Below are 24,997 nucleotides of genomic sequence, written 5' to 3'. Positions count from 1 at the left end.
ATATTTTCCAACTCAGAGAGAATGCATGAGAGGAAAAGTCAAAGTTCATAAAATAGCGAAAGATAAAAGTAAAAAAAGACAATGTAAATGAAAATTAATTCATGGAGGATTTCACTAGAACCTTCCATATTTGACCATCTTCCAGTAACCATGGAGGTTTTGCCTGTCAGCTGGACACTGGTGTGGACCCTGAGTTAAATTTTTTGGGGAGAGCCATTTGAATTAACTGCTAGTTAATTCATGCAAATCATTCTGTGGGACAAAGGATCACTGGGTGGAAACCTCTCACCCTTGTGAGCTGACACTGAACATAGTCTGCAGAGAGGCTGACGTTTCGGGCCTAGACCGTTCATCAGAAAAGTGGGAGGGGAAGGGGGTTCTGAAATAAATAGGGAGAGAGTGGGAGGCGGATAGAAGAGGGATAGAGGAGAGGATAGGTGGAGAGGAAACAAACAGGTCGAAGAGGCGGGGATGGAACCAGTAAAGGTGAGTGTAGGTAGGGAGTTAGGAAGGGGATAGGTCAGTCCAGGGAGGACGGACAGGTCAAGGGGGCGGGATCATGTCCATCCTGGGCCTCCTGCAGTGCCACAACGATGCCACCCGAAGGTTGCAGGAACAGCAACTCATATTCCGCTTGGGAACCCTACAGCCCAATGGTATCAATGTGGATTTCACAAGTTTCAAAATCTCCCCTCCCCCTACCGCATCCCAAAACCAGTCCAGCTCGTCCCTGCCTCCCTAACCTGTTCTTCCTCCCACCTATCCCCTCCTCCCACCTCAAGCCGCACCTCCATCTCCTACCGACCAACCTCATCCCGCCCCCTTGACCTGTCCGTCCTCCCTGGACTGACCTATCCCCTTCCTAACTCCCTACCTACACTCACCTTTACTGGTTCCATCCCCGCCTCTTCGACCTGTTTGTTTCCTCTCCACCTATCCTCTCTTCTATCCCTCTTCTATCCGCCTCCCACTCTCTCCCTATTTATTTCAGAACCCCCTTCCCCTCCCCCTTTTCTGATGAAGGGTCTAGGCCCGAAACGTCAGCCTCTCTGCTCCTATGATGCTGCTTGGCCTGCTGTGTTCATCCAGCCCTGCACCTTGTTGTCTCGGATTCTCCAGCATCTGCAGTTCCTACTATCTCTAAACATAGTCTGGCAGCTTTGCATTGCTCTGCCATACCATCCAAGACTCCAGATGCCAAGGGCCAACAGATGAATGATGTTGAAATGGGTTTTTGTTGGGTGGGTTTACAGGGGGACTGGAGTAGCAACAAGGCCAGAGGCTAGTTCTCAGCAGTCAGTAGACTCTTCCCCATTCCTAGTGTTGGGTCTGTGAGTCGAACCCCACTTTGGAAGTCTGCAAGGTTCCATGACTGGATATATGAATATAGGCCCCTTAGTAAATGAATTTGGGGAGATAGTTATAGGGAACAAGGAAATGGCAAAGGAGTTAAACAGATATTTTGCATCTGTCTTTATTGGGGAAGAGAGTTTGAACATCCCATTACTACTAAAGAGTACTGGGTAGAAATTAAGTATCAATTTAAGATTGAAATGAGGAGGAATATCTTCTCACAGAGGGTTGTGAGTCTTTGGAACTCATTGCCACAGACAGCTGTAGGATCAGATTCCTTGTGTATATTTAAGGCTGAGATAGATTTGTGATCAATAGGGGAATCAAGGGTTACGAAGAAAATGCAGGAAAGTGGATGCATGGAATTTTGGATCAGCCATGATCCTATTGAATGGCAGAGCAGGCTGGCCTAATCCTGTCCCTATTTCTTATGATTAAGAAATGATATGATTTGCTTCTTGGCCATTCTGCAAGGCGAATGTTAATTCCCCAATTAGGAACCTTAACAAACTTAACAAACTGAGGGCATCAATTTCTGCTCAAGATCTCATGATGAATCCATTAGCTAACTCTTTAAAGTTCTGATGCAGGTGAACTTACATTGTCATGACTTTTAATACCTTATTTTTAATCTTATGTCAATCTCAGATTAAAAGCTGGCAATTTAGAGCTAAGAGTAAGGTAAACAATGGGCCTTCTCAAGAACTTAATGTTGAAGTGATGGAAAAGGGACAGGTATCTTCTAGGTGCCAACCTGTTCATTATTTGCCCTTCCCACCACCTCCACATCACCTATAGAGAAGGGAATATCTTTTTCTTTACATTTAATGCCTAGAGAATGAGAGAAATTTACACTTGAGTGTACAATAGAGACTGTTATGAGAATACTAAAAAGTCCTTGGTGTTAAATGTTATTGTCCATAATGTTGCTGCAAGCCATTTTATTTCATACAGGCTAACATCCATTAAAACAGCAAATAGATGATTCAACGGTTATATTTTACAAGTTTGCACTCCTGAAATAGAATTCTATGTTGAAATTGCATTTTGCAAATTTGGTAACAAAATTCAGTAGGCCCTGCAAATATTTCTATAAGACTATTGCTTTTAAAGTACAGATTTTATTGAAGCCTTTCCCCTTTAGGGCATTCACGAGAATTCTGATGTAATGAGGAACAATATTTTATAACATTGAGAAGAGAGAGCTGATTGGTTCACAAAGTGGACTGTATCGATGGACACATTATCATGGAGAGTGCACCAGTTAAATAAAGGATGAAAGTTAACTGCCAAACTATCGAAAATTGTCAGTTGAGCTTGAGGTGTGCTGCATTTGCACTCACTGGAAGCTGACTGTTCATAATTGAAACCCTGTTCTGTATAAATATTTTACACTTACCCTATTCAGAAATGTTATTACACACCTTAGGAGCAGATAGGAGTTGAACCCAGGTCTCCTGGCTCCATGGGAGTGACGCCACCACTGTGCCACTGTTTTCCAATCAACTTGTTCAGGGATATTATTCCATCTCTCTGGAGCAGATGGGAGTAAAACCCTGGCCTCCTGGCTCAGAAGTAGGAACACTACCACTGCACTACAAGAGGGCTGGAAACTTGACTCTGTGTAGAAAGAACATGTACACAAATTGCACCTGTTGCGACTGAACAAAATAGGCGATAACTATTCTCTGGCTCATTTGTAAAACTAATGCTTGACTATTCAGAACCAGACTGCCCGGTTTATATTTAAATAAGCTTAGCAGATAATTGTCAATTAGCATCTAACAGCCATATTCAAATGGTGATGCCTGTACCAATCAGAATCCACTTCCCAATCCCCTTTCTTTTCCTGCTGTATAAAATGTTGTTCCCTTTTAAGTTGGTGTTCTTGTGAATGTGCTGATGAGTGCACAACAAAAACTTTTGATAAAATGTGAGCTTTTCTCAGTAATATTTTTGGTTCAAACATGGACGAACAGTTGAATTTCAAAGGTGTGAGAGTGACAGCTCTCGACATTAAAGCCACATTTGACTGAGTGTGGCATCAAAGACTCCTAGCAAAACTGAAGCTATTGGGAATTGGGGAAATCTCTCCATTAGTTGAAGCCATATCTGGCACATAGGAAGCTGCAGGCCAGGTGCTAGGAATACTGCTGCAATAAGTCACCTCCTGACTCCCCAAAGCCTATCCACCATCCACAAGGCACAAATCAGGAATGTGATGGAATGCTCCTCACTTTTCTGGATAAGTCCAGCTCCAACAACATTCAAGAAACTTGACACCATCCAGGACAAAGCAGCCCGCTTGATTGGCACTACATCCAATTCATCCATTCATTCCACCTCCAGTTGCAGAAGTGTGTCCTACCCACAAGATGCACGGTAGATTAAGTCACCAAGTCATATAGTTCAAATGAGAATATACTTTATGTTCATTTATTTGCATAGCATTCCTGTCAGCTTCCTTCTCAATTGACTCGAATCTTCAAATTTTTATCTGGGTCTTTAATTAGCTTGGACTATTCAAATAAGAGTCAGAGATAACAAGGTGTAGAGCTGGATGAACACAGCAGGCCAAGCAGCATCAGAAGAGCAGGAAGGCTGATGTTTCGGGCCTAGACCCTTCTTCAGAAATGGGGGAGGGAAAGGGGGTTCTGAAATAAATAGGGAGAGAAGGGGAGGCGGATAGAAGATGGATACAGGAGAAGATAGGTGGAGAGGAGACAGACAGGTCAAAGAGGTGGGGATGGAGCCAGTAAAGGTGAGTGTAGGCGGGGAGGTAGGGAGGAGATAGGTCAGTCCAGGGACGACGGACAGTTCAAGGGGACGGGATGAGGTTAGTAGGTAGGAGATTGGGGAGGGGCGGGGCTTGAGGTGGGAGGAGGGTATCTCCTCCCTACCTCCCCACCTACACTCACCTTTACTGGCTCCATCCCCGCCTATTTGACCTACCTGTCTCCTCTCCACCTACCTTCTCCTCTAACCATCTTCTATCCCTCCCCCTCTCTCCCTATTTATTTCAGAACCCCCTTCCCCTCCCCCATTTCTGAAGTAAGGTCTAGGCCCGAAACGTCAGCCTTCCTGCTCCTCTGATGCTGCTTGGCCTGCTGTGTTCATCCAGCTCTACACCTTGTTATCTCAGATTCTCCAGCATCTGCAGTTCCTACTATCTCTCAAATAAGAGTCAATCGGGACTCTCATTTTAAATAGTGAGATCAGTTGGCTGCTCTAGGTGACAATGTCTCTGAAAAAGACAGCTACGTATCAAAATGTTGATTATAAAATGCGAATTTAGCAAAGGGATTGGGTACCACACGTTTCCTGTTTGTCAAACTTCTAAATTTCAACATTTCCTATAAATAAGGGGCAGAAATGGGGGAAAGACCCAGAAGTTAAGCGCTGTTGTGAGGAAACAGTATTCACATTTCAGTTGTGATCCTGCAGCAGAAACCCTTTTGTATTACTGTTTTGCTTTGTACTATAAATAAATAGTCTGTGTTTTATTTAATCTCTTCATTTATTATTCAATGAATTGTTTCAGTCACAACTTGTAGAAAGTTTAATGTTGATGTTGCTTTCCTAATTTTGCAGATGAGGAAGATCTTTGAATGCATGAGATAATTGCACTAGTTAAAAGATTTCTGAAGAAATACTTTTTCCTTGTTTTCCTGTGTAATCTATTAAACCTTTAACCAGATATTGGGGCAATTACGGCACTCTTCAAGCTCTAAAGAGCCAAGACATATCTGAGAGTAAAATAGAGAAATTCAAATATATCCAACAACAGAGGCAAAAAAAATGCAAAAACATGGCATGAAGTTCCACGTTGATTTATATCCATGTCTCATGCAGTCAAACAAATTTTCTTAACCTTTTCCCCAGATGTTATTTTTTGCAATTAAGTTGTAATCTTCTGCCTGATGAGTCCTGTTTTCTTCTTCAGGTTCTTCTGGACAACTAGGATTTGTCATGGTAAGTGATTAAATCAATATATTGAATGAAAAATCTTTCAAAAAAGATACATATTATCCAGTCCAATATACCCATTCTTCAATAAGACTGAAATATGCTAAACAAAGTCTTATTGCTATGCCAAAGTATCCACTAAACTTACCAACTGGAGAAAATATTTAACAGAATAAGCTAAAGCATTAACAGGTCTCCTCAATGGTTCAGTTAGTAGCTGAGGATTGAATAGCAGTTGACCTTAAAATTGCTGGATTATAGACAGAAATGTCTGTTCTTCTTTCCACTGATGTTTACTAACGAGTGAGTTCCTAGCTTCTAGCTTCAGCTCAACACTTCCGGGAAAGACAGGGGGAACACAAGTATAGAAAAACACAATTTTAAACAGCATCAATAATATGAACGGGAGTAGTAGGGTTATCAATGAAAGTTATATTTATATAAAAAGATTTCTTGACAATTTTGTGTATCCCATTAAAATAGTAGGAGTATGAATAGTTTTAGAAAGTGAAATATTGGTGACTGATTCACAAACATATATGTTCATTGCAATGAAAAACTGCATTGAAAATGGAAAAAAAAGTATTAACGAGTGAAGACAGCCCTCAGTAGAGTCAATACCTTTGCCACATTGTGTTTGCTCAAAATTATTAGAACAAAACAGCTTAGTTGAAGCTTTACCATGACTGGTTGATCTCTGTAAAAGTTAAAACAATGTATAACTTTCAAACAGCTTCCATCTCACAGAAGAGGCTTCAAGACCATTTACATCCATAAACCTGCTCAGAAAAAAGCTCATTTTGACAGTTGTGACAAATTCCACCATAACAACTGAAACAACCAAAAACATTCTAAAGCAATCAAAAACATTCTAAATAAAACAACTCACAACATCCTAAAAGAGAAATGTAAATTCACTCTTTCTCTCATAGAGTCATTGGGTCATAAAGCATAGAAACAGATCCTTCAGTCCAACTCGTCCGTGCTGACCAGACATTCCAATCTGACCTAGTCCCATTTGCCAGTATTTGGCCCATATCCCTCTAAATGCTTTCTATTCATATACCCATCCAGATGCCTTTTAAATGTTGTAATTGCACCTGCTGTCAGCACTTCCTCAGACAGCTCATTCCATACGTGCACCATCCTCAGAATGAAAAAGTTACCCCTCATATCCTTTGCCCTCTCACCTTAAATCTATGCCCTCTAGTTTTGGACTCCCCCACCCTAGGGAAAAGGCCTTGGTTATTCACCCTAGCTTTGATCCTCATGATTTTATAAACCTCTTTACGATCACCCCTCAGTGTCTGATGTTCCAGGGAAAAAAGCCCCAGTCTATTCAGCCTCTCACTATAACTCAAACCCTTCAATCCCAACAACATCCTTGTAAATCTTTTCTTCACCCTCTCAAGTTTAACAATATCCTTCCTTTAGAAGGGTGACCAGACTACTCAGTATTGTAAAAATGATCTCAATATTAAAAAAAATTCCTGGATCATTCACCACAATCTAATGGGATCTTCCTTGGATCATACCCTACTTGTGTACCAAGTTTGTTGAAATTCATTCCATTACTTTTTGAGAAATATTGTTTCCAGGCAAACATAGAAACAAACAAACAAGAATCTGCCCTCATTCAGTTGTAGATGTAATTAATAATGATAGTTTTCTGAAGAAGGGTCTAGACCTGAAACGTCAGCTTTCCTGCTCCTCTGATGCTGCTTCGCCTGTTGTGTTCATCCAGCTCTACACCTTGTTATCTTAGATTCTCCAGCATCTGCAGTTCCTACTATCTCTAATAATGATATAATTTGTTCTAGCTTTATGACTGGTAAAACAAACAAGGGAAGGACTTGTACAATTATTTGTAGAGCCCTGGGTAGTGTTGTTGAACAGAGACACCTAGGGGTTCAGATACATAATTCTTTGAAATTTGTGTCACAGGTAGACAGGGTGGTTAAGAAAGTGTTTAGCATGCTTGTCTTCATTGTTCAGACCTTTGAGCATAGGAGTTAGGATCTCATGTTGAGGTTATATGGGAAATTGGTGAGGCCTCTTCTGGAGTACTGTGTGCAGTTCTGGACACCCTGTTATAGGAAGGATGTTATTAAGCTGGAGAGGTTTCAGAAAAGATTTATGAGGATGCTGCTGGGAATGGAGGGCTTGAGGTATAGGGAGAGGCTGGATAGGCCGGGACTTCTTTCACTGCAGCGTAGGAGTTTGAGAGGTGACCTTATAGAGGTTTATAAAATCATGAGGGCATAGATAAGGTGAAAAGCAAGGGTCTTTTCCCAGGGATGGGGTCTTCAAAACTAGGGGACATATTTTTGAGGAGAGAAGAGAAAGTTTTAAAAAGGACACGAGGAGTAACTTTTTTACACATGGAGTGATCCATGTGTGGAATGAACTGACAGAGGGACTGGTGGATGCAGGTACAGTTACAATATTTAAAAGACATTTGGATAAGTACGTGAAAGGAAAAGTTTGGAGGGATATGTGAGAAATTCAGGCAGGTGAGACTAGTTTAGTTTGGGAATATGGTTGGCATGGACTGATTGGACTGAAGGGTCTATTTCCGTGCTGTATGACTCTATGACTGTAGCAATCTTTAGCTAAGTGAAAGCATAAGTTGACTTTGTGAAATATTGCAGCAGTATGATTAATTAAGGATATTTTATAATAAACTTAATAATATTCCTAAAAGGTAATTGTTGATTAATTAGTCAAATTCTTAACATAATTAAGCCAAACACAATGTTTATATTTCATTTCTTAATATTTTGCAATGTTTACAATAAGTATCTATCCGAGATCTGAGTTAACCTGCTGTTTATGACAAATAAAAATGCAACGTATCCTACTTCAGCTAAGAAAATGTTATTTGTCAGGAGGTTTTTTCCAAATCAATGAAAACTCTGCTGAAAGGCTGTCTTTTTAAATTGTCAGTATCAACTTGTTTTGTTTACAGCATGAATGGAAGGATTTCAAAGGAAAGTAGGAATAGTTAGCTATGTAAGACATAAATTGCCTGTTATCCAACAAGATTGAAGAGCATTTGAAATTATACAGATTGAATTGTCTTTGGTTCATACACTGAATGCTAGAATTTGATCCTGATTAATATGCTTCACATCCAATGTTCAGTCACTTTAAAGTGGAAAAATACAGGACAGGGTTTTTCAGATGGATACATTGATACTTTTAATAAATTCATTAATTAGATTTGGATATCTCTTGCTGGGCTATCATTTATTACCCTTGAGAAGCTGATGAAAGCTGCCTTCTTGAACCACTGCACTCCATGTGTTTGGGCTGGCTGTCTCCCAGCCAATTAAAAAGTGTTGACTCATCACAGAGAGTTGCTGGCCAATCTGATTTGTTAGCAGCTCTTTAGTCCCAGCAGTGACAGTGGCAGCAGTAACCAGGACTTTGGCTGCAAGCTCTTCCCAGATTCTAAGTTCTGGGTGTCCAGGGCCAGGTAATTATAGGGTCTCCCAGTGGAGAAGGCAGGCTCCTTGGGAGATAAGAAGTTTTTATAGACTGACTGGGGTGGGAAAAGGGGGCACCGAAAGGGTGCTGACCTGGGGGGCCATGCAAGGGGTGACATGGAAAGACAGCCTTTGAGGTCAAGGTTGGGTGGCAAAGTTGTAGAAAGATTACACTGGAAATATTAAAGGTCTGACCAAATACACACCCATCTGTGGGAAAGACATAAAATTCTACCTCAGAAACTTTGCATCATTACTAATACTACCATTGTAAGTGATATTTCTTTTTAAAGAAGGAAGCTGAATCAAAACCCAATTACCAGATCAATATTTGTTGAGAACAGATCTGAAATAACAAAAATTGAAGTACGATAATCTATGAATTTAATTTCTCCCTTATCTCTACCCTGACTTTATTTTCATCTTTTCTTGCTTGTATAAGCAAAACTTGAAAGTGTCACAATTCTTTAAAGAAAGCTTCTGAATTTAAGACAAACTGAATTTGGTAACAATTTTTTTTAGATGGATCTGATTGAAACAGAGAAAGCCATTAACATAATAGAACAAATTCACAATGAAACATATACTTGGGATATTCTTTTCAAACTACCTAAAGTACTGGAAACCCTGAAGAATGAGGATTTTTTAAGCAGAGGCACGACTGAGATGATTGACTTATTGACGGATGCAAGAAGGTAATGATATATCTACAATTATGGATCTTTAAAAAAAAAACTAATTATTTGCTTGATACTAAAGATCTTTTATAGTTTTTCTCCAAGGAATCAGCTGCATTAGTGAAGAAGCATTAAAGCTAAGAATGGAACAAACTTTAAGTGATTGTGAGCTTTATTACTTCTATTAGTTTAATATGTACTCTGAAGATTTCTGAGAATTGAACATCAGGTGTGTTTGTTATTTCTCTCAACAACAATTCAGATAACAGCATTGTTTAGTCATGTATCAAATCAGCCAAGTTATTGAACCTATATTGTTTTTGTTGTATTTATTCTGACGTATCTAAAGAACTAATAGTCAAGCGGCACCCTATGACCATTACAGCTGGTATACATGCAGTATCACAGAAAAGAAAGCTAAGTGCTGTTCAAAATGTGAGCAAGAAACCTTTGTTTCCTATTAAGAGTTAATAATGTCAGCAATCATTTAAGGTCAAATATTATTTCTTCCCTCAAATACTCCCTGTCACTCTTGAAAAAGATCACTCATGTTGGATGAGTGTTCCATGGACGCTGGCAGACCTTCAGCAATTCCTCAATGGAATTCAATTTCATGTGCAATCCTAAGCAACGATTACTGTCCAACACTTTATTTGTTTTTGCATGGATTTGACAGCCAGTGTAGACCACTGAATAGTGATTTGAAGTGAAAATGGTAGCACAGAATAAGGAGGTAACTAAGGAACTTTTCTACTCTGTTCTTTTTGGCATTGGAAGAACATTGAAATCAATATCCTACCAAAACTATTACTCAAGTACAGTTAGTGAATCTTAATCATCTTTATCTTAACTCACCATTCAGGAACTGTGAAGGCAAGGTTAGGGAGTGATCTGATCAAGGTCTTCAAGATATTAACAGGAAAGGATAAGGTAGACAAAGATAAATTATTTCCACTGGTTGGAGATTCTGCAACAAGGGAGCATTGTCTGAAAATTAGAGCCAGACCATTCAGGAGGTATGTTAGGAAACACTACTATACACAAAAGGGTCATAGATGTTTGGAACTCTCTTTCACAAATGGTAATTCCTGCTAGATCAGTTGTTAATTTTAAATCTGAGATTGATAATTTTTTTGTTAGTGGACCAAAAGCAGGTATATGGATTAGGATTGATTAGCCACGATTTCATTGAATGACAGAAGCTGGAGTTAGAGAGAAGGTCTCAAAACTATCCTAATTAGAAACCTGATATTGAGTGTTTGGTATGGTGACTAAGGATAACTGGTGGAAGCAGTAAAGGCACATTAATAATCATCATATTCCTGGTAATAAAGAAGTCCACGAGCACTCCTGAACTAGTTGTTGGACTTGAGCGTAAGGATCGGGGAAGGGGACAATAAGGTAGTGCAAACAGATGGTGAATGATAGTTGCTTTTCTGACAGATCCTGCAGTCGTGAATTTATAGGCAGAGTAGACTAAATATGGGTAATATTTATAGTCCAGCCCAATTTGTGATGGAAAGCTGAACCAATTGTGCATCAGAGATTCTTAAGTCTGTCACTTTTCTATTTGAGGCAATAAAGATAAACACCATATTAGGGGATCCAAGAGGGCAGAGAATTAAAATTTTTCCGATAAATATTGCCAAAGGTGAGGGTGGCAGACCAATAAGTTTAGAAGTATAGTGGTGAATGAAGAGTCAAAAGTTATGTAGTTGTGAGTTTGAAGTTTACAACTCTCTTGTTATGGAAAGAAGTAAGATTGGAAGATGTCAGGGAAATGTGATTTCCGAGGGATACAAAGACATGGTTGAAGATGATCCTGTCAGTGATTAGGAAGTAGAGAAATGACAGGAAATGGGAAGGCTGAGGAAGTATTCATGAATATATGTAGGACTGGAACAAATTTTTCGAGCACAAACATGCAGTGAATTCAGAATAGAAGATGAAAATCTTCAAGGAAGACAAGTCACTTAATGCAGAGACTAGTGTAGGAAAGGAGGGGTGTCTTGAAAAAAAAAAGGGCCCTGATGTTTATAAAACCGGACATTTTGTGGGAAAAGCATACTAAAAATATAATAATTTTACTAATAATGAAAGGTTTGTCAAAGGAATTGTGAGCTCTTTAGGAACTAAAATGAGTGCCTATTTGTCAAAGTAAGAGGTGTGACTGAGATCCTAAATTAATAATTTGCACCAACAAGGACTTTCTTGAAGTAAATGAGGAAATTTTTGGAATACCGGATGAGATAAAATACAGAATGGGTTCTAGAGAGTTTGAAAGTCCTTGAAATGGTTGAGATTCTGAGATTGCTGGAGTAGGATTTATTAAGGGTAAATAACGTTTATTAATTTGACTGAGTTTTTGATGAGGTAATGGAAAGATGCATGGTAGCATTGTAGTTGAAGTTATGGATATGGACTTTTAAAAGACGTTTAGTAAAGCATCGCACTGGGTTTATTAACAAAATTAAGCTTAAACGATGAAAGGGATTGTAACAGTGTGACTAAAAATTGGCTAATTGTTATCGAATCGTAGGATTTGGAGGTACTGGGCAAACCTTGCAAGTCTATTTAAATGGTGAGGAAACTAGAAGTAGACTTCAAGAAGTCAGGGACAGGTTAATGGAATGGGCAGACATATGGCAGATGAAATTCAATGTCAAAAAGAGTGAAGTGATACATTTTGGTAGAATGCAGGATGAGTGGTAATACCAGCTAAATATTACAGTTTGAAAAGGGGTGTAACAACAAAGTGACCTTGTGTGTATCTTAACAAAGCAGTTAGTATGTGAGATATAAAAGGGGGTCACACATTTAAAACTAAGATGAGGAGGAATTTCTTCTCTCAAAGGGTAGTGAATCTATGGAATTCTTTCTGATCAGAGGGCTTTTGAGGTTGGGTCATTAAGTATATTCAAGATTGACATTTTTTTTGTGAGTAAGGCATTTTAGGATTATGGGAAAATGTAGGAAGGTGGAGTTGAGGATTATTGGATCAGTCATGATTTCATTGAATGGTGGAGTAGACTCAATTGGCTGAATGTCCTACTTACGCTCCCAAGTTTTATGATCATCTTTGATCCCAAGAAATTGGTAAAGAGAAGAGACACTTTGTAGCATGAGCTACCATGCCCTGACTGTGGCCGTCAAAGGCATAGTGACGTTGAACATTTTCAACCTGGCTTCTTTCACAAATCAGCTGCGAACCTTGGTGGCACCTTGCAAAAGGTTACACACATTTCATCTCATAGCTTATGACTTTTGATAGAAGTGTTTAAGATCACAAAGGATTGAGATAGACAACAAGGAGGAACATTTTGATTGCTAAAAGGTCTTTAACCATTTGATACAGATATAATGTCATTAGAAAAATTACTGGAGGCTGAAGAATGTTGTCTACAAAACAAGTGGCTAGGTTTGGGTATGCACAGCCTGAGGCGGTTGGAATAGAGATTGATTCATAACTTTCAAAGAGAATTGGATAAATACCTGAAGGAGAAAAATATGACCAGCATATGTGGAAGTGTAAAGGAACAAGATCTTTAAAAGAGGGGAAGGTACAAGATCAGTAAGGTGAGAAACTATGTTGTAATTTGATGCTGAAGGGCATATCACCACAATATCATTTTGCGTAGGATGGATGATGAAAAGGAGAAGGGGAATGGGGGATGGTAGCTTCGGTTCATAGTGAAGGTGAGCCAAATTTCAGTCAAAGTCAGGATGTCAACATACCAACAGTTGAGAGTGGGAGATAAGCCTGCTTTTCTTGTTTGGCTGTGCATTTTTTGGATCTAGTTATTTTCCATATACCACACCCTTTGTAGCATAGCTTTGTGTGAGTTTCAGGTGGTTCTTTTCTTGTCTTTCCTGAAATGTCGGAATACAAAGAAACGAAACCAGTTGAATGCAGATCACCTTCACTCCGCAGCATTTGTATGTACAAAACACCCAGATTTAGGTGCAATTGTGAATTGTGTGGATTCTATATAAAACGTTATTGGCTCCCAGTGTAAATAAAATGCACAGTTTTGCAATCTGCTCTCCTAGGTCATTTTTGTAGGTCTTACTCTTGATCTGGTGTGATCTAATCGTGTGTATATTGATAATTTAATTTGCAGAACCAGAGTGAAGAACAATGAAGTCATGGCAGAAAGACATAATGGACAATTAATTTCAAAGATCAAAATGGTGCTAAAAAATTAAGACAATACTCTGAATTCAAAATAACAAAAGCAACAAGAACTGAAAACATTGAGTCATAAAGCTGAGGAGATATTCTAGAAACAAGGCAAAGAAACATTCACTGAACTAAGACATTTGAGGTTACAGGACTGATTAATGCTCACTGACAGGAAGTTTGAAGTCTTTATCAATCATTTTGACTAGTGTGGCAGGGGGTGGGAACTGAAACATCAGGTTGATAAGTATAGAGACTGGAGAAGAGCTTGAAACTAAGGTATTTTTGCTAAAAGGACAAGCAGTCAGGGAGAGATAGTAGGAACTGCAGATGCTGGAAAATCTGAGATAACAAGGTGTAGAGCTGGATGGCTGGAAAATCTGAGATCTGAGTCAGGGAGAGGTTGTTGAGCTCAGTGGAAATGAAGGCTTGGACTGTATTTGCTTCAATGCAAGAAGCATAACAGGTAAAGCGGGTAAACGTAGATCCTGGATTAATGCAAGCAATTATAATGTTGCTGCTATCACAGAGACATGTTGAAAGAGGGACATAGTTGGCAGTTTAACGTTCCAGCATATTGATGTTTTAGACAAGACAGAGTAGGAAGCATAAGAGATGAAGGAGTTACATTACTGGTTAGGCAGCACATCACAGCTGTGCTGAGAGACGATACCCTGGAGGGATCTGGCAGTGAGGCATTGTGGGTAGAGCTCAGGAGTAGGAAAAGTGCAATGACAATGCTAGCATTGTCCTGTGGACCTCCCAGATGTCAGCGGGAGTCAGGGAAGAGATATGTAGTCAGATTCTAGAAAGATGTGAAAATAACAGTGTTGTTGGGTAGATGATTTTGACTTCCCATACTTCGGGTATTATATGGAAATGGTTAAAATAAATGAGTTTTGAAAATGGAAATAAATAGAAACGCATCTTCTAAATTATAGCAGGCCAAGAAATGTAATAATAATAGTAGGGTTGATTTTAATCTCAGACAAGTTTCAGGTGAAGAGTGTGAAGTGAGTAGGAGACACACACATTGACTAAACTTGCAGGCCTAGGAATTTTAATCCCCAGACCTCCTGAAATGATTAGAAAGTGGGTGGAAGAGGATGTTCAGTCAGCCTGAGGTAGCTGCTAACAGAATCAAGAACAGTTTGTATTGTATAGCATTGTTAATGCAAAAAAGTAAAAAAAAATCCCAAAGTGCTTCCATTTCACTTTATAAAGCAAGAATTGAGTGAATCACAAAGGTGTTAACCAGGCAAAAAAAAACAAAGCTTGGTCAAAAAGTTAGATTTGATGAACAAAATTAAGGTAGGATTAAAGGGGTTGACTACGAGGCCGTTAATTGCGGTTGTTAACCTGAGCTGATCAGGGAAGCCTTGGCTGACTAACAGGAGATTAGAATCTTCTCTGTTTGAGAACTGACTCTGAGCTGGCTAGCCATAGCCAGTGTACTGCACACAAGTAAATAAAGGGTGATTTGATGATGGATCGAGGCCTCTGTGCAGTTATTTCAACAGTCCATGTCTGAAAATTCTGGGACCCAGGCAGTGGAAAATATGGCCACCAATGGTGCAGCAATATAATTGGGATGCCCAAGACACCAGAATTAAATAAAAATAGATTTCTCAGTGGGTTGTGTGACTGGATGAGATTATAGAGATGGTGACAGACAGGGCCATGGAGACATTTCAAAACAAGGGTGAGAATTTTAAATTCCCTGCTTAACTGTGAACCAATGTAGATCAGTGAGCTGATGGGTGAATGGAACTTGGTGTGAGCAATGGTTTGGGCACCAAAGTTTTGGATGTCATTGTGAATGCTAGAAGTAAGAAGGTGGCCATGAGTTCATTAAAATACACCAGTCAAGTGTAGAAGTAACAAAACATGGGTGAGGGTTTCAGCAACAGACAAGACCAAAGTCAGATTATGTTCTGGAGATGAAATAGTTGGCCTTTTTTTGATGTTCAGGAGCTTAACTCACAAAAGGGGGCATTTTGTTGACAGTGTGCTGTTTCTGGAGGTAGAATTGCAAGTGTGCACAACTTCCATTCTCTTGCTTTTCATATTTCCCACCTGATTGCGGTTAAAATTTATAATTCTGGTGGCATGCATGAGAGACATGTGTGATCGCCTAGTGGTGGTTGCTGACCTGCCCTTTGTTGACAATGCAGCAGGCACAGATGAGTATAAAACAGCTTCCTGGCCAAACAGGGAGGCTCTCTATTTCAGCCAAAATGTTCCTGCCTAATTCTATTGTCAATTGACATAACACATGAGAGCACAAGGATAATATGTTATTCAAAATTAAATTTCACATGTAAGTATTTCACTTACATTGGTTTCACTTATTCATATGTGTGTCATTGTTATCGCGTTTAGTTTGGTTACAAAACAAACTGGGCTGGCACGCCTCATTATGGCATGTATCAATGATTAAAGACATTTCCTTTATTGGTAAAGCAACGATATTGAGTGAACGTTATGATATTTTGTCTCAGTATGCATTCCTGTCTGGCTTGTATTGCTTGATGCAGCTAAACTCTACCCTGCACAAGGAGAGCTTTCTCGTCCATAATGTCCTCACTGTCCTCCTTGGGAAATTGCTCCCATTCCCCCAGTTCCTCAGCACCCAGCACATTACCTTGTTCCCTGTCCAATTCTATTGGAGGGTCCTCCAGACTGGTCAGAACAGTAGAATTGCATCTTAGGAGGCCTATTTTCTGTTCCACCATGGTCCTGATCAAGGAATGAGCAGCATTGTATCTCCACTCTGCATCAGTCAGTGGATTCCACAATACTGTTATGAGCCATGGTTACAGTCGTTATCCCTGTAATGGAAATTGTAAGGGTAGCTGCATCTTCAGACACAACATGTATATGCGAGTGATTCAGGATGTAGGGTTGTGGCAGCTGCCAGGGTAGTAGGCACTTCCTCCATGAAGTGGTACAGTGTTCATAAATCACGTAGATATTAATTGAATGGAACTCCTTCCTGTTGATGAGTTGCACAGTGTTGTGATTTGGCCCTCTCAGTACCACGTGTGCAATTAATGTCACCCTACATCTAGAGAGAGCCTTCTGCCCAGGCTGCAGCACTGAGCCCCTCATGGGGAATGAAATGAATTGGTGTGACCCTGCTCAGATGGCATCGGTCACTGTCCTGGTACATTTGTGGGTGCATGACTGAGAGATCACACACAAGTTGCCCATCGCTCCCTGGAAGGAGCCAGCAGCATCGAAGCTCAGAGCAAGAGGCACCTTCACAGTCACAGGGAGGGGATGGCTTCCCACTCCTGCAGGCGTCAGGTCCAGCCATAGCATCTGACATAGTTCCGACACAGTGTCCTGGGACGTATGGAGTGTGAGTTGATATTGTGCCTCATTCATTTCCCAAAAACTTTGCCCCTCCTAGAGGCCCACATGTGACTGACAGGTCTTGTGGCTCTGACCTCTTCCTGAGCTGAGTGCTTCTCAACCTCCTGCTGCTGCTGTGGGCTTGCCATCAGCACTGGTCCTCTGCATTTGTCTTCTCAGGGAATCAACCACAGTGACTAACATTTTACCAGTGTAGGACTCTTGGTGGAAATTGCCTACATGGGGAACACAAGAAACAGAAAAGATACTTAGATCTCTTTTGAAGAGTGTTTGGTGGCATACCTTGCAGTTAAGGGCTGAGCTCACTTCTCCATATAGTGAGACATGTTGTACCCTGATGATGAGGGATTATGTCTTCATCATTCATTAAGCTGTAGCCTCAGCTTGTGCAGCAACTTGGTGAATGTGCCACGCCATCTCAGTGATCAGGACAGTGCATCAAGAGAGAGTGCCTGCTGCATTCCAAACTCCTTTCTATGCCAACCCACGTCATTCATTAAATGTTGCTTGTTTTGAGCGGCCATGTAAGCTGTCATTCTCCTGATCTTCAGAGATAGAAAGGACTGCAGATACTAGATGTCAGATAAAATGTGGATCTGGAGCAACACTGCAGTTCAGGCAGCATCTGAGGAGCAGGTAAGTCAACATTTCGGGTCTAGACCTTTCAGCAGGACAAAGTTTCCTACTCGTCAGATGCTGTCTGACCTGCTGTACTCCTATAGCTCCACATTATATTGGCTCATTCTCCTGATCCTCTCCTTGTACTGTAGATTGTGATGATACTATGGCTGTAAGAGGTGTATTTTGTTTTTTTTTAGAGATGTTTTGAGCCATAAATGCCAAGCTGTCTCTTCCAAACTAATAAAGTAAACAGCATGTGATGCCTTGAGTTTTCTATTTAAAGTTGAACCAATAGAAGCAGCATGAATGGTTGGAGTCAGGCTCTCACAGAACCAGGGTTTTAGTTCAGCTTTCAGCAGTTGTTAGGGTTTGGAAGTTGGCTGTGGAAGCTTTCTTGCTTTCTCTCTGCTACAGCTAAAAGCTTGAGTTCTCTCTCTGCTGCCAGAATTGCATATGAGACAATCTGTTTTGCTGACTTTGCCTTTGCCAAGTGTGTGTTTATGGGGTGTTATCATATTGGAACAATTGCTGTTTAATAATTAAATAACCTGTTAGTCTGTTAAGATTTCCAATAGAGTTAAAGTTATACCAATTCTTTTTTTTTAACTGTGTGTTTTACTTAAAGTCAAATTGTGTAACCAATACAATTTCATCTGAAACACATCACCTTACACTTCTGTTTAAATAAGTTCAACAATGTAAATGCATACCTTACACGAGTCCACAAAGTTGACTGTTGCATGCCACCTTTAAACAAACATGAACGAGCTGTCACAAGATTCTTGTCCTTCACTGACTTTATCTTGAATGTAGGATGCAAATAAAAACATCTCATACTAATGAGTATTTATGGGATGCAAAATTGCTGAGCATATTAATCTGCCTCAACAGGCATGAGATTCAATGCGCCACAAACATTCTGTTACTCTCTCTAAATCTTACTTAACTCAACATAAAGAAATAAAATTTCAGCTCCCAGCCAATTCAGTCACTTCACACTCTACCTGTCCTGCTCTTGCAGGCTGCAAGAGCAAATAAAATACACCACTCCCCTCACCCCCATTGAAAGTTTACATACTTTTAGATTTAGCCTCAGACAGATGCCTAAGAGAGAGATGGAATTTGTCATGGGACCACAGGTAATAATTTTGTTCTTGAAAATGTTTAACTGGGGAACCTACTGCTCATTCGGCCCTGGAATTCAGATAACTGGTGTGATAACACCGCGACAGTAAGGGATTCGAGGAACATTGTGCTGAGGTCATTGTTTGTATCATCAGTGTAGATGCGAAAATAATGTTTTCCGATGATGTTGCCAAGAGGCAGCACATAGATGAAAAATGGAAGGGGACCAAGGATCAATCATTGCAGTACACCAAAGGTAACAATGCAGGAGCAAAAAAAAACAAAAGCACGTGATTCTGTGGCTATGATTAGAGAGTTAAGAATGGAACCAGGTAAATACACTCTCAACCATACAGCTGACAGTGGCATGGTTTTGAGTTACACTGTTGCGGTCAACCATGTGAAAGCCTGTAGTCAAGTTGAGAAGAACAAATAGGAATACTTTTACCTTTGTCACAGGCACATGGGGTGCTTTTTGCGATTTTATATTGATACTGTGGCAGGGTCAAAACCTAATGGGAGGAATTTAAATTCAAGTTCTGGGAAAGATGGTCATCGATTTGGAGTATGACTACGCATACAAGGACTTTTGGAGGGTTTAGGGAGATTCGAGAAAGGACAGTGATTTCCGCTGGTGATGGGGTCAAAGGTTTTTTTTTTGACTTGCTATGTGAAGAAGGTAGATTTCAAGGAGAGAGGAGAATTTCCCAATGTAAGACCTTTCAGGTACAGGATTAAAAAAAAGAAGAAAATTAAACAACGGGATTAAAAAGCAGCAGTATTCGCAACCAACATGAACAGGAACGGATGATCAAGGAGACTGCTTACAGGAGTCCATACATTATATAAAGCCCAAGGCTGAGTTCGTTGAACTTATCTAAAGAGAATGTTTCAAAAGGCTGAACTTCTTCAGGCATAGTCACATTACCAGGTTCCCTACTGGATATATTACAAAGGAGGATCAACATTGGCTGGATATCCATGCCATCTACTCAGTTGAACTTTTTAACCTGCAACCCATGTTATCATCGCAGTTTCAGGGTCCATAAGTATTTTGGGTGATTTCACTACCCCGTCCCACCTGCCGTCCCCTGGTACTAACCTGCAGAGTTCAAGCTGTGACAGAGATAATGAGGATAAGTGTTAAATTCCATTTATGTACTGAAACCAGTTTCTCTTGTGACCGATAGTAACCTCAGCCTGTACATTAATGTAACTTAAGCCCTCATTTAAATGAAAGATTTCAATGGGTGTAAAGTTGGGAGTGCCTGATCTGGGTGGTTACTGTGGAAACTCTGGCTGCAAGAAGTAAAACACAAGAAGCCAAACATTTTTTTTAAACTTTCAAGCATTATTTCCAAGTTCCAATATTTCATGCCTTACATTCTTTTTCAGTAAATAGTTTAGCATAAAGCTAAGTCACAGTTGTGGAGTGAATATACCAAGAATACTCCATTGTTAATGTAATTCCACTGACCACTAATTTTAGTTTGTTTCTGGGCATGCCTAAAATATTTGCATGTTCCATTTTAATAATATTGCTAATTCATACTTTGAAGCGCTCATTTGGATTTCAATCCTTAAGCAACTTAAACAAAGGATTTTCCACATTCATTAAGATGATTGTCACCATTGCAGTTAATTATCAGTTACGGATGTTCAAATGGAAGTTGCACTGTAAAGACTATTCTTGGCATATATTGTACTTTGGTTTTGGTTGCGTTAGCATCACAGTTCAGAATCGATATTCTCCCAACATGTCCAGTCCCAGTGTTGCATCAATAACACCCGCAGTACGCTAGCAAACAACACATGATCAATTTAATGGTTAAAACAATATAGTTCTTCAGGAAGCATTTAAATTTAAACTTGAATTTTATTTTAACTTGAAAAATGAAGAAATAGGAAAATCTTTATAGATAACAAGCCTCTTTCATTATGGAAGTGATGTTGTACCTTATAATTTTGTGCTTTAATTCTAAAGATAGTTGCATAGAACTTTGACTAATTTGATCTCAACTACTACAGTCCAGAAACCATTGTCTGTTTAACCAATTTGATCCTGCAATGAAGGAGCAACTGGTTTTCAGAACCATTTCAGCATTCTCCTTTTTGATCAGATCAGTCAGCAACACACCCAGGAGAGGTATTTCCATTAGGTTTGTCCTGATTGTCCACTGTAACGTCAGTTTAGGACCCACTGCTAATGCCATTTTTGGGGGATTTCCATAGCCCTCTGGAATATTGAAGCAGTAGATGAGTGTGAAATTTACTGTTGATTGTTACTTTCTGTGGAGAGATTGGCAGCTTCAAGATTTCTTCCTGGCAGTGGTGGAGGTAGTTGACTTTGGTGCAGCACAATGGAGATCGGACCCAGCGTGGAGGAGAGTGAGACAGTGAGCCCAATGTAAAGGAGATCGAGTCCAATATAGGGTACAGTGAGAGAGCATGGGGGAGAGGGAGAGAGCAAGGCCAAAGCAAAGGAGATCGAGCCTAAAACAGAGGGCAGTGAAAGAGCACGGGGGAGAGGCAGCGAGTGAGGCCAACGCAAAGGAGTTCAGGCTCAACATGGGGGAAGAGTGAGAGTGCGAGCCCAATGCGGAGGGGAGCGAGCGTGAGGTCTCCCAGCATCTGTGGTGGTGTAGAGCACGGAGGAGATCGAACCCTTGTTGGGAGCACAAATGCAGCATGGCTGAGCACTTAAGAAGGCATAGTGAAGTTTAACTTTTAGCTTTATTTCTTTATTTTTCTACTATATACTAAGAAGGACGTTAATGTTGAATTTTAACTTTATTTCCTTATTTTTTCTACATTGTAGCCAAGATTTTCTGTCTCGGTACCTTTGTAACTAAGATGGCACTGGAACTGATGATTTTGTACACTTTTCACTGCACTCTTGTATCCCTGGACTTGAGTACACATGACAATAAGATCTAATTCTAATTCTAATTTTAATTCAGATAAGAATGTGCACAAACGTCTGGAGAAGGAGGAATGAATGCAGATCTAGAGGTCAGAATGCAGGATAGTGCACTTAAAACTTCTTTCACTCACCGCAACTGTCCTCATGAATTCCTGGATCTTCCCAGCCTCCTAACCCAGGGTTAGGTTAGGTAAAGTTTGGTAGTGCGACACAACTTTCTCAGAACTCCTCTCTATTCTTCTGTTCATAAACTGATGTGCAATTCAGACATTCTGATCCTTCCTTTGACATGTCACGCTTTCTGTCCTCTCTGAATATCTGAGAAGTCAGAGACAGGAGGCTAATGATACAACTCAGTTAAAGAGTCATGGCAAAGCCAGTTGAAGGTATTAATAAGTTCTGACTGGAGGAGGCTGATCTTGAGGAGCTTAACAGGATGGATGTCCAAAACGATGTTTCTTGTCATGTGAGATTCTAGATCTAGGAGACAACATTTAAAAATAAGGGTCATCTGAAATTCTTTCTCAGACAGTTGTGAGTCTTTGGAACTGTCTTACAGAAAAAGCAATGGAAAACAAAGCCTTTGATCATTGTTAAAGCAGGTGTGGAAAGGTTCTTGGTAAGTAAGGAATGAAAGGTTATCTGGGGTAGGCAGGAATACCGAGTTGTAGTTACAGTCAGATTAGCCATGATCTTATTGACTGATAGAGCAGGCTTGAGAGGCTAAATGGCCAACTCCTGATCCAAAGTTCCTTTGTTGACATGTCACTTAGATTGTGTCCCTTTTCTTCTAAGTAGGTCACTTATATTTAGAATATTTTAATATAATATTTACTATCATATTTCTTTTAAATTTTATCCAGTTAAATTTGGGCCAGATTTTAAGACTGACATTTAAATAGGCCAAACCCCTGACTATTTCAGGAAACAGAATGTCTTTACCACAGGAACAAGGCTGCACGCTATATCATATGAGAAGCTAAGCACAAGATTAGAAAGTCTCCTGTAAGTAATATGAGGAGATGTGGTATAGAGGTTTTATTGTCTATCTTTGTCAATTTATAAAGGACGTTTTTGAGGAGCTACAGACATTCCCTTTGGAAATTGTTCACACGTCATCACTTTTCATTCAGATTTCAATAAGGAAAAGTGATACTTCAGTATTCTTGGGTGAGTGTTAAAAAGCAAAACGACATTGTGTGATCATGTGCACATACAGAAGGATGATCCATATCCTGCTAGCTCAACAGCTCATATGAAGATAAAGAAACTGATATACTACATGCATTTTGGTTCACTTGATACAAGGACATGTTGGAAATAATATTTAACATTTTGTGCAAATGAACAGCTTTACTGACTTGCTAAAGTTGTCCATGAAAAATCACAAAAATTCCTTCTCAACTAACTCTGGCATGAATGTAAGAGAGTATGTTGGCTTCCTGATACCAGGATCTAATGTCACTGAGTGACTTTAGAGCACACACTGATTGGGGAAGGAGTGGGGAGTGGGATTTTGGGTGAGGTGGGGAACGGTTGGTGCTGAATAGCCAATGTTTGTGGTCCAAAGTATTACCAATGAAATAGGTAGAAAAAGACATGTGGTCCTGCAATCAGAGTTTGGGAAGCTCAGAAGCAAGCAAGACCTCAAATGCAGACACTTCCAGATTGCTCCAGATTGAGCAACTGAGTATGGAAATAGGAAGATCGATTATATAAATGTGGGGTTGGTGAGATGGTGCTGAAGGGAGGGTTTTAGATGCCTGAGGCATTGGGACCAGTTCTGACTGAAATGAGAGCTGTACAGATAGATTACACCAGAACAGAATTGGGACCAATTTCCATGAGGGATTATTTACTAATGCTATTGAGGAGAGGTTAAACTAACTGCAGAGCTGTGGGAACCAGAAGTAGGAAAAACAAGGTACACAAGGGATTGGCAGAGATATTTAGCACTAGAGTAGAAAATAGTATGATTTTGTTTTGTGTCAGAGTAAGAGGGAATGCAATAAAGTTTTAATTAGAATTACTATAAATAAATTTGTATGTGCAGGATATGACAGTTGAGTTTCGTGGACTCAGGTGCAATTAACCCTGTGAAAAAATGACATTGTGGTGACAATGGAGACTTCTTTCAAAGACAGTCAGGATGATGTACTTAGCATTCCTAGAAATAAGGGCAGAATTTTCTGAGGAGTAGCAATCCCACATAGATTACCATTCAGTTCACTTTTTTTTCCCATGAACAGATGATTTTTCTAACAGGAGAAAACAGCCAGGGCTCCTTCAAAAATGTGGACCCATGCTTACATCCCCTTGTCATGCAGAACTGTCAGAGGAAGGCAAAGCACACCCCATTTTTCGTAGCACTCAGTCGCTGTATTCTGTGATTTAAAGGTCCAGCATCACTGACAGCCACTTTGTCAGCTGCTGTCAAAGGGCAAGGACATAAGGTACATGTAAGTTTCGAGTGCAGACAGGTAGAGTGCCAGGTGTTTAAGGAGCCAGGTAAGTCGGGTGTCAGGTGAGTAGGAGCAGGTTATCAGGTGGTTAGGATAGCAATGTACAAAGTGGCAATGGAGCCAGTTAAGTATACAGTATTTGGCGTAGGTTGGGGTGTGAGAGAGATGTGGGGTCCAGCTGGGTGCAGGGATGGGGTGTTGTAAGCTCTCAGGGAGGTTGGATCAGATTCAGGATGTCAGGATGGTGGTAGGTGTTGGGATATGGTCAGGTCTGCAGGGGTGGGCTCAGTTCAGCAGCAGTGGAGAGGGGAGTCAAGTCATGGATGGATGGGCCAAGGGATTAGGCCTCATTGGTAGAGGGGAGTTGTTATGTCCAGGTGTTAGAAGGGTTGACAGTTTCTAGGTTATGAAGGATTGTCGGCTTCTTGGATTTGGAACATTGTCATGTCCTGAGGTGGAAAGGGAGTGTTGGGGCTGGCAGCAGGGACAAAGGTGGGGATTGGTGGGGGGTGTGGTTGAGGTGTTACATCAGGTTACACAGGTTTTTCGCTAGCTGCCAGGGGTATGGGGCCAGGTTGAGGGGCGCAGCGGGGTCAGGTCAAGACTTTACCTTCATCAATTCGTTCATTTTCTTTGACTTGCTACAGCCTTTGCTACGTCCTGGTGCCAGTATATTTTAATGAAAGCTGTAGCCCTTTAAAAACACTGTTGCCTGATAATGCAGCACTTTCCTTCATTTGCTGCTACAAGAGTGCAAGATCATCTCATAGATCTTCTCATCTCATGGATACACAAAGCACTCAAAGAAGAGCTTTGAATGCCAC

General features: G+C 40.3%; 1 protein-coding gene across 1 annotated transcript in view; it reads left to right on the top strand.

Annotated features, from left to right (window-relative positions):
• Positions 1 to 24,997, top strand: part of LOC109912449 (ATP-binding cassette sub-family A member 13-like) — a 268,159-nt gene that overhangs the window by 14,590 nt on the left and 228,572 nt on the right. Inside the window, exons 5-6 of the mRNA XM_048608185.1 lie at positions 5,297 to 5,325; positions 9,330 to 9,502. Coding sequence (XP_048464142.1) covers positions 5,297 to 5,325; positions 9,330 to 9,502 — 202 coding nt within the window. The remainder of the gene's footprint in view (positions 1 to 5,296; positions 5,326 to 9,329; positions 9,503 to 24,997) is intronic.

The sequence above is a fragment of the Rhincodon typus genome, chromosome 2, assembly GCF_021869965.1.
Source record: "Rhincodon typus isolate 14 chromosome 2, sRhiTyp1.1, whole genome shotgun sequence".
In the NCBI taxonomy this organism is placed as follows: domain Eukaryota; kingdom Metazoa; phylum Chordata; class Chondrichthyes; order Orectolobiformes; family Rhincodontidae; genus Rhincodon; species Rhincodon typus.
The sequence above is the reverse complement of the archived record's forward strand: the minus strand, read 5'-3'. Positions and strand labels throughout refer to the sequence as shown.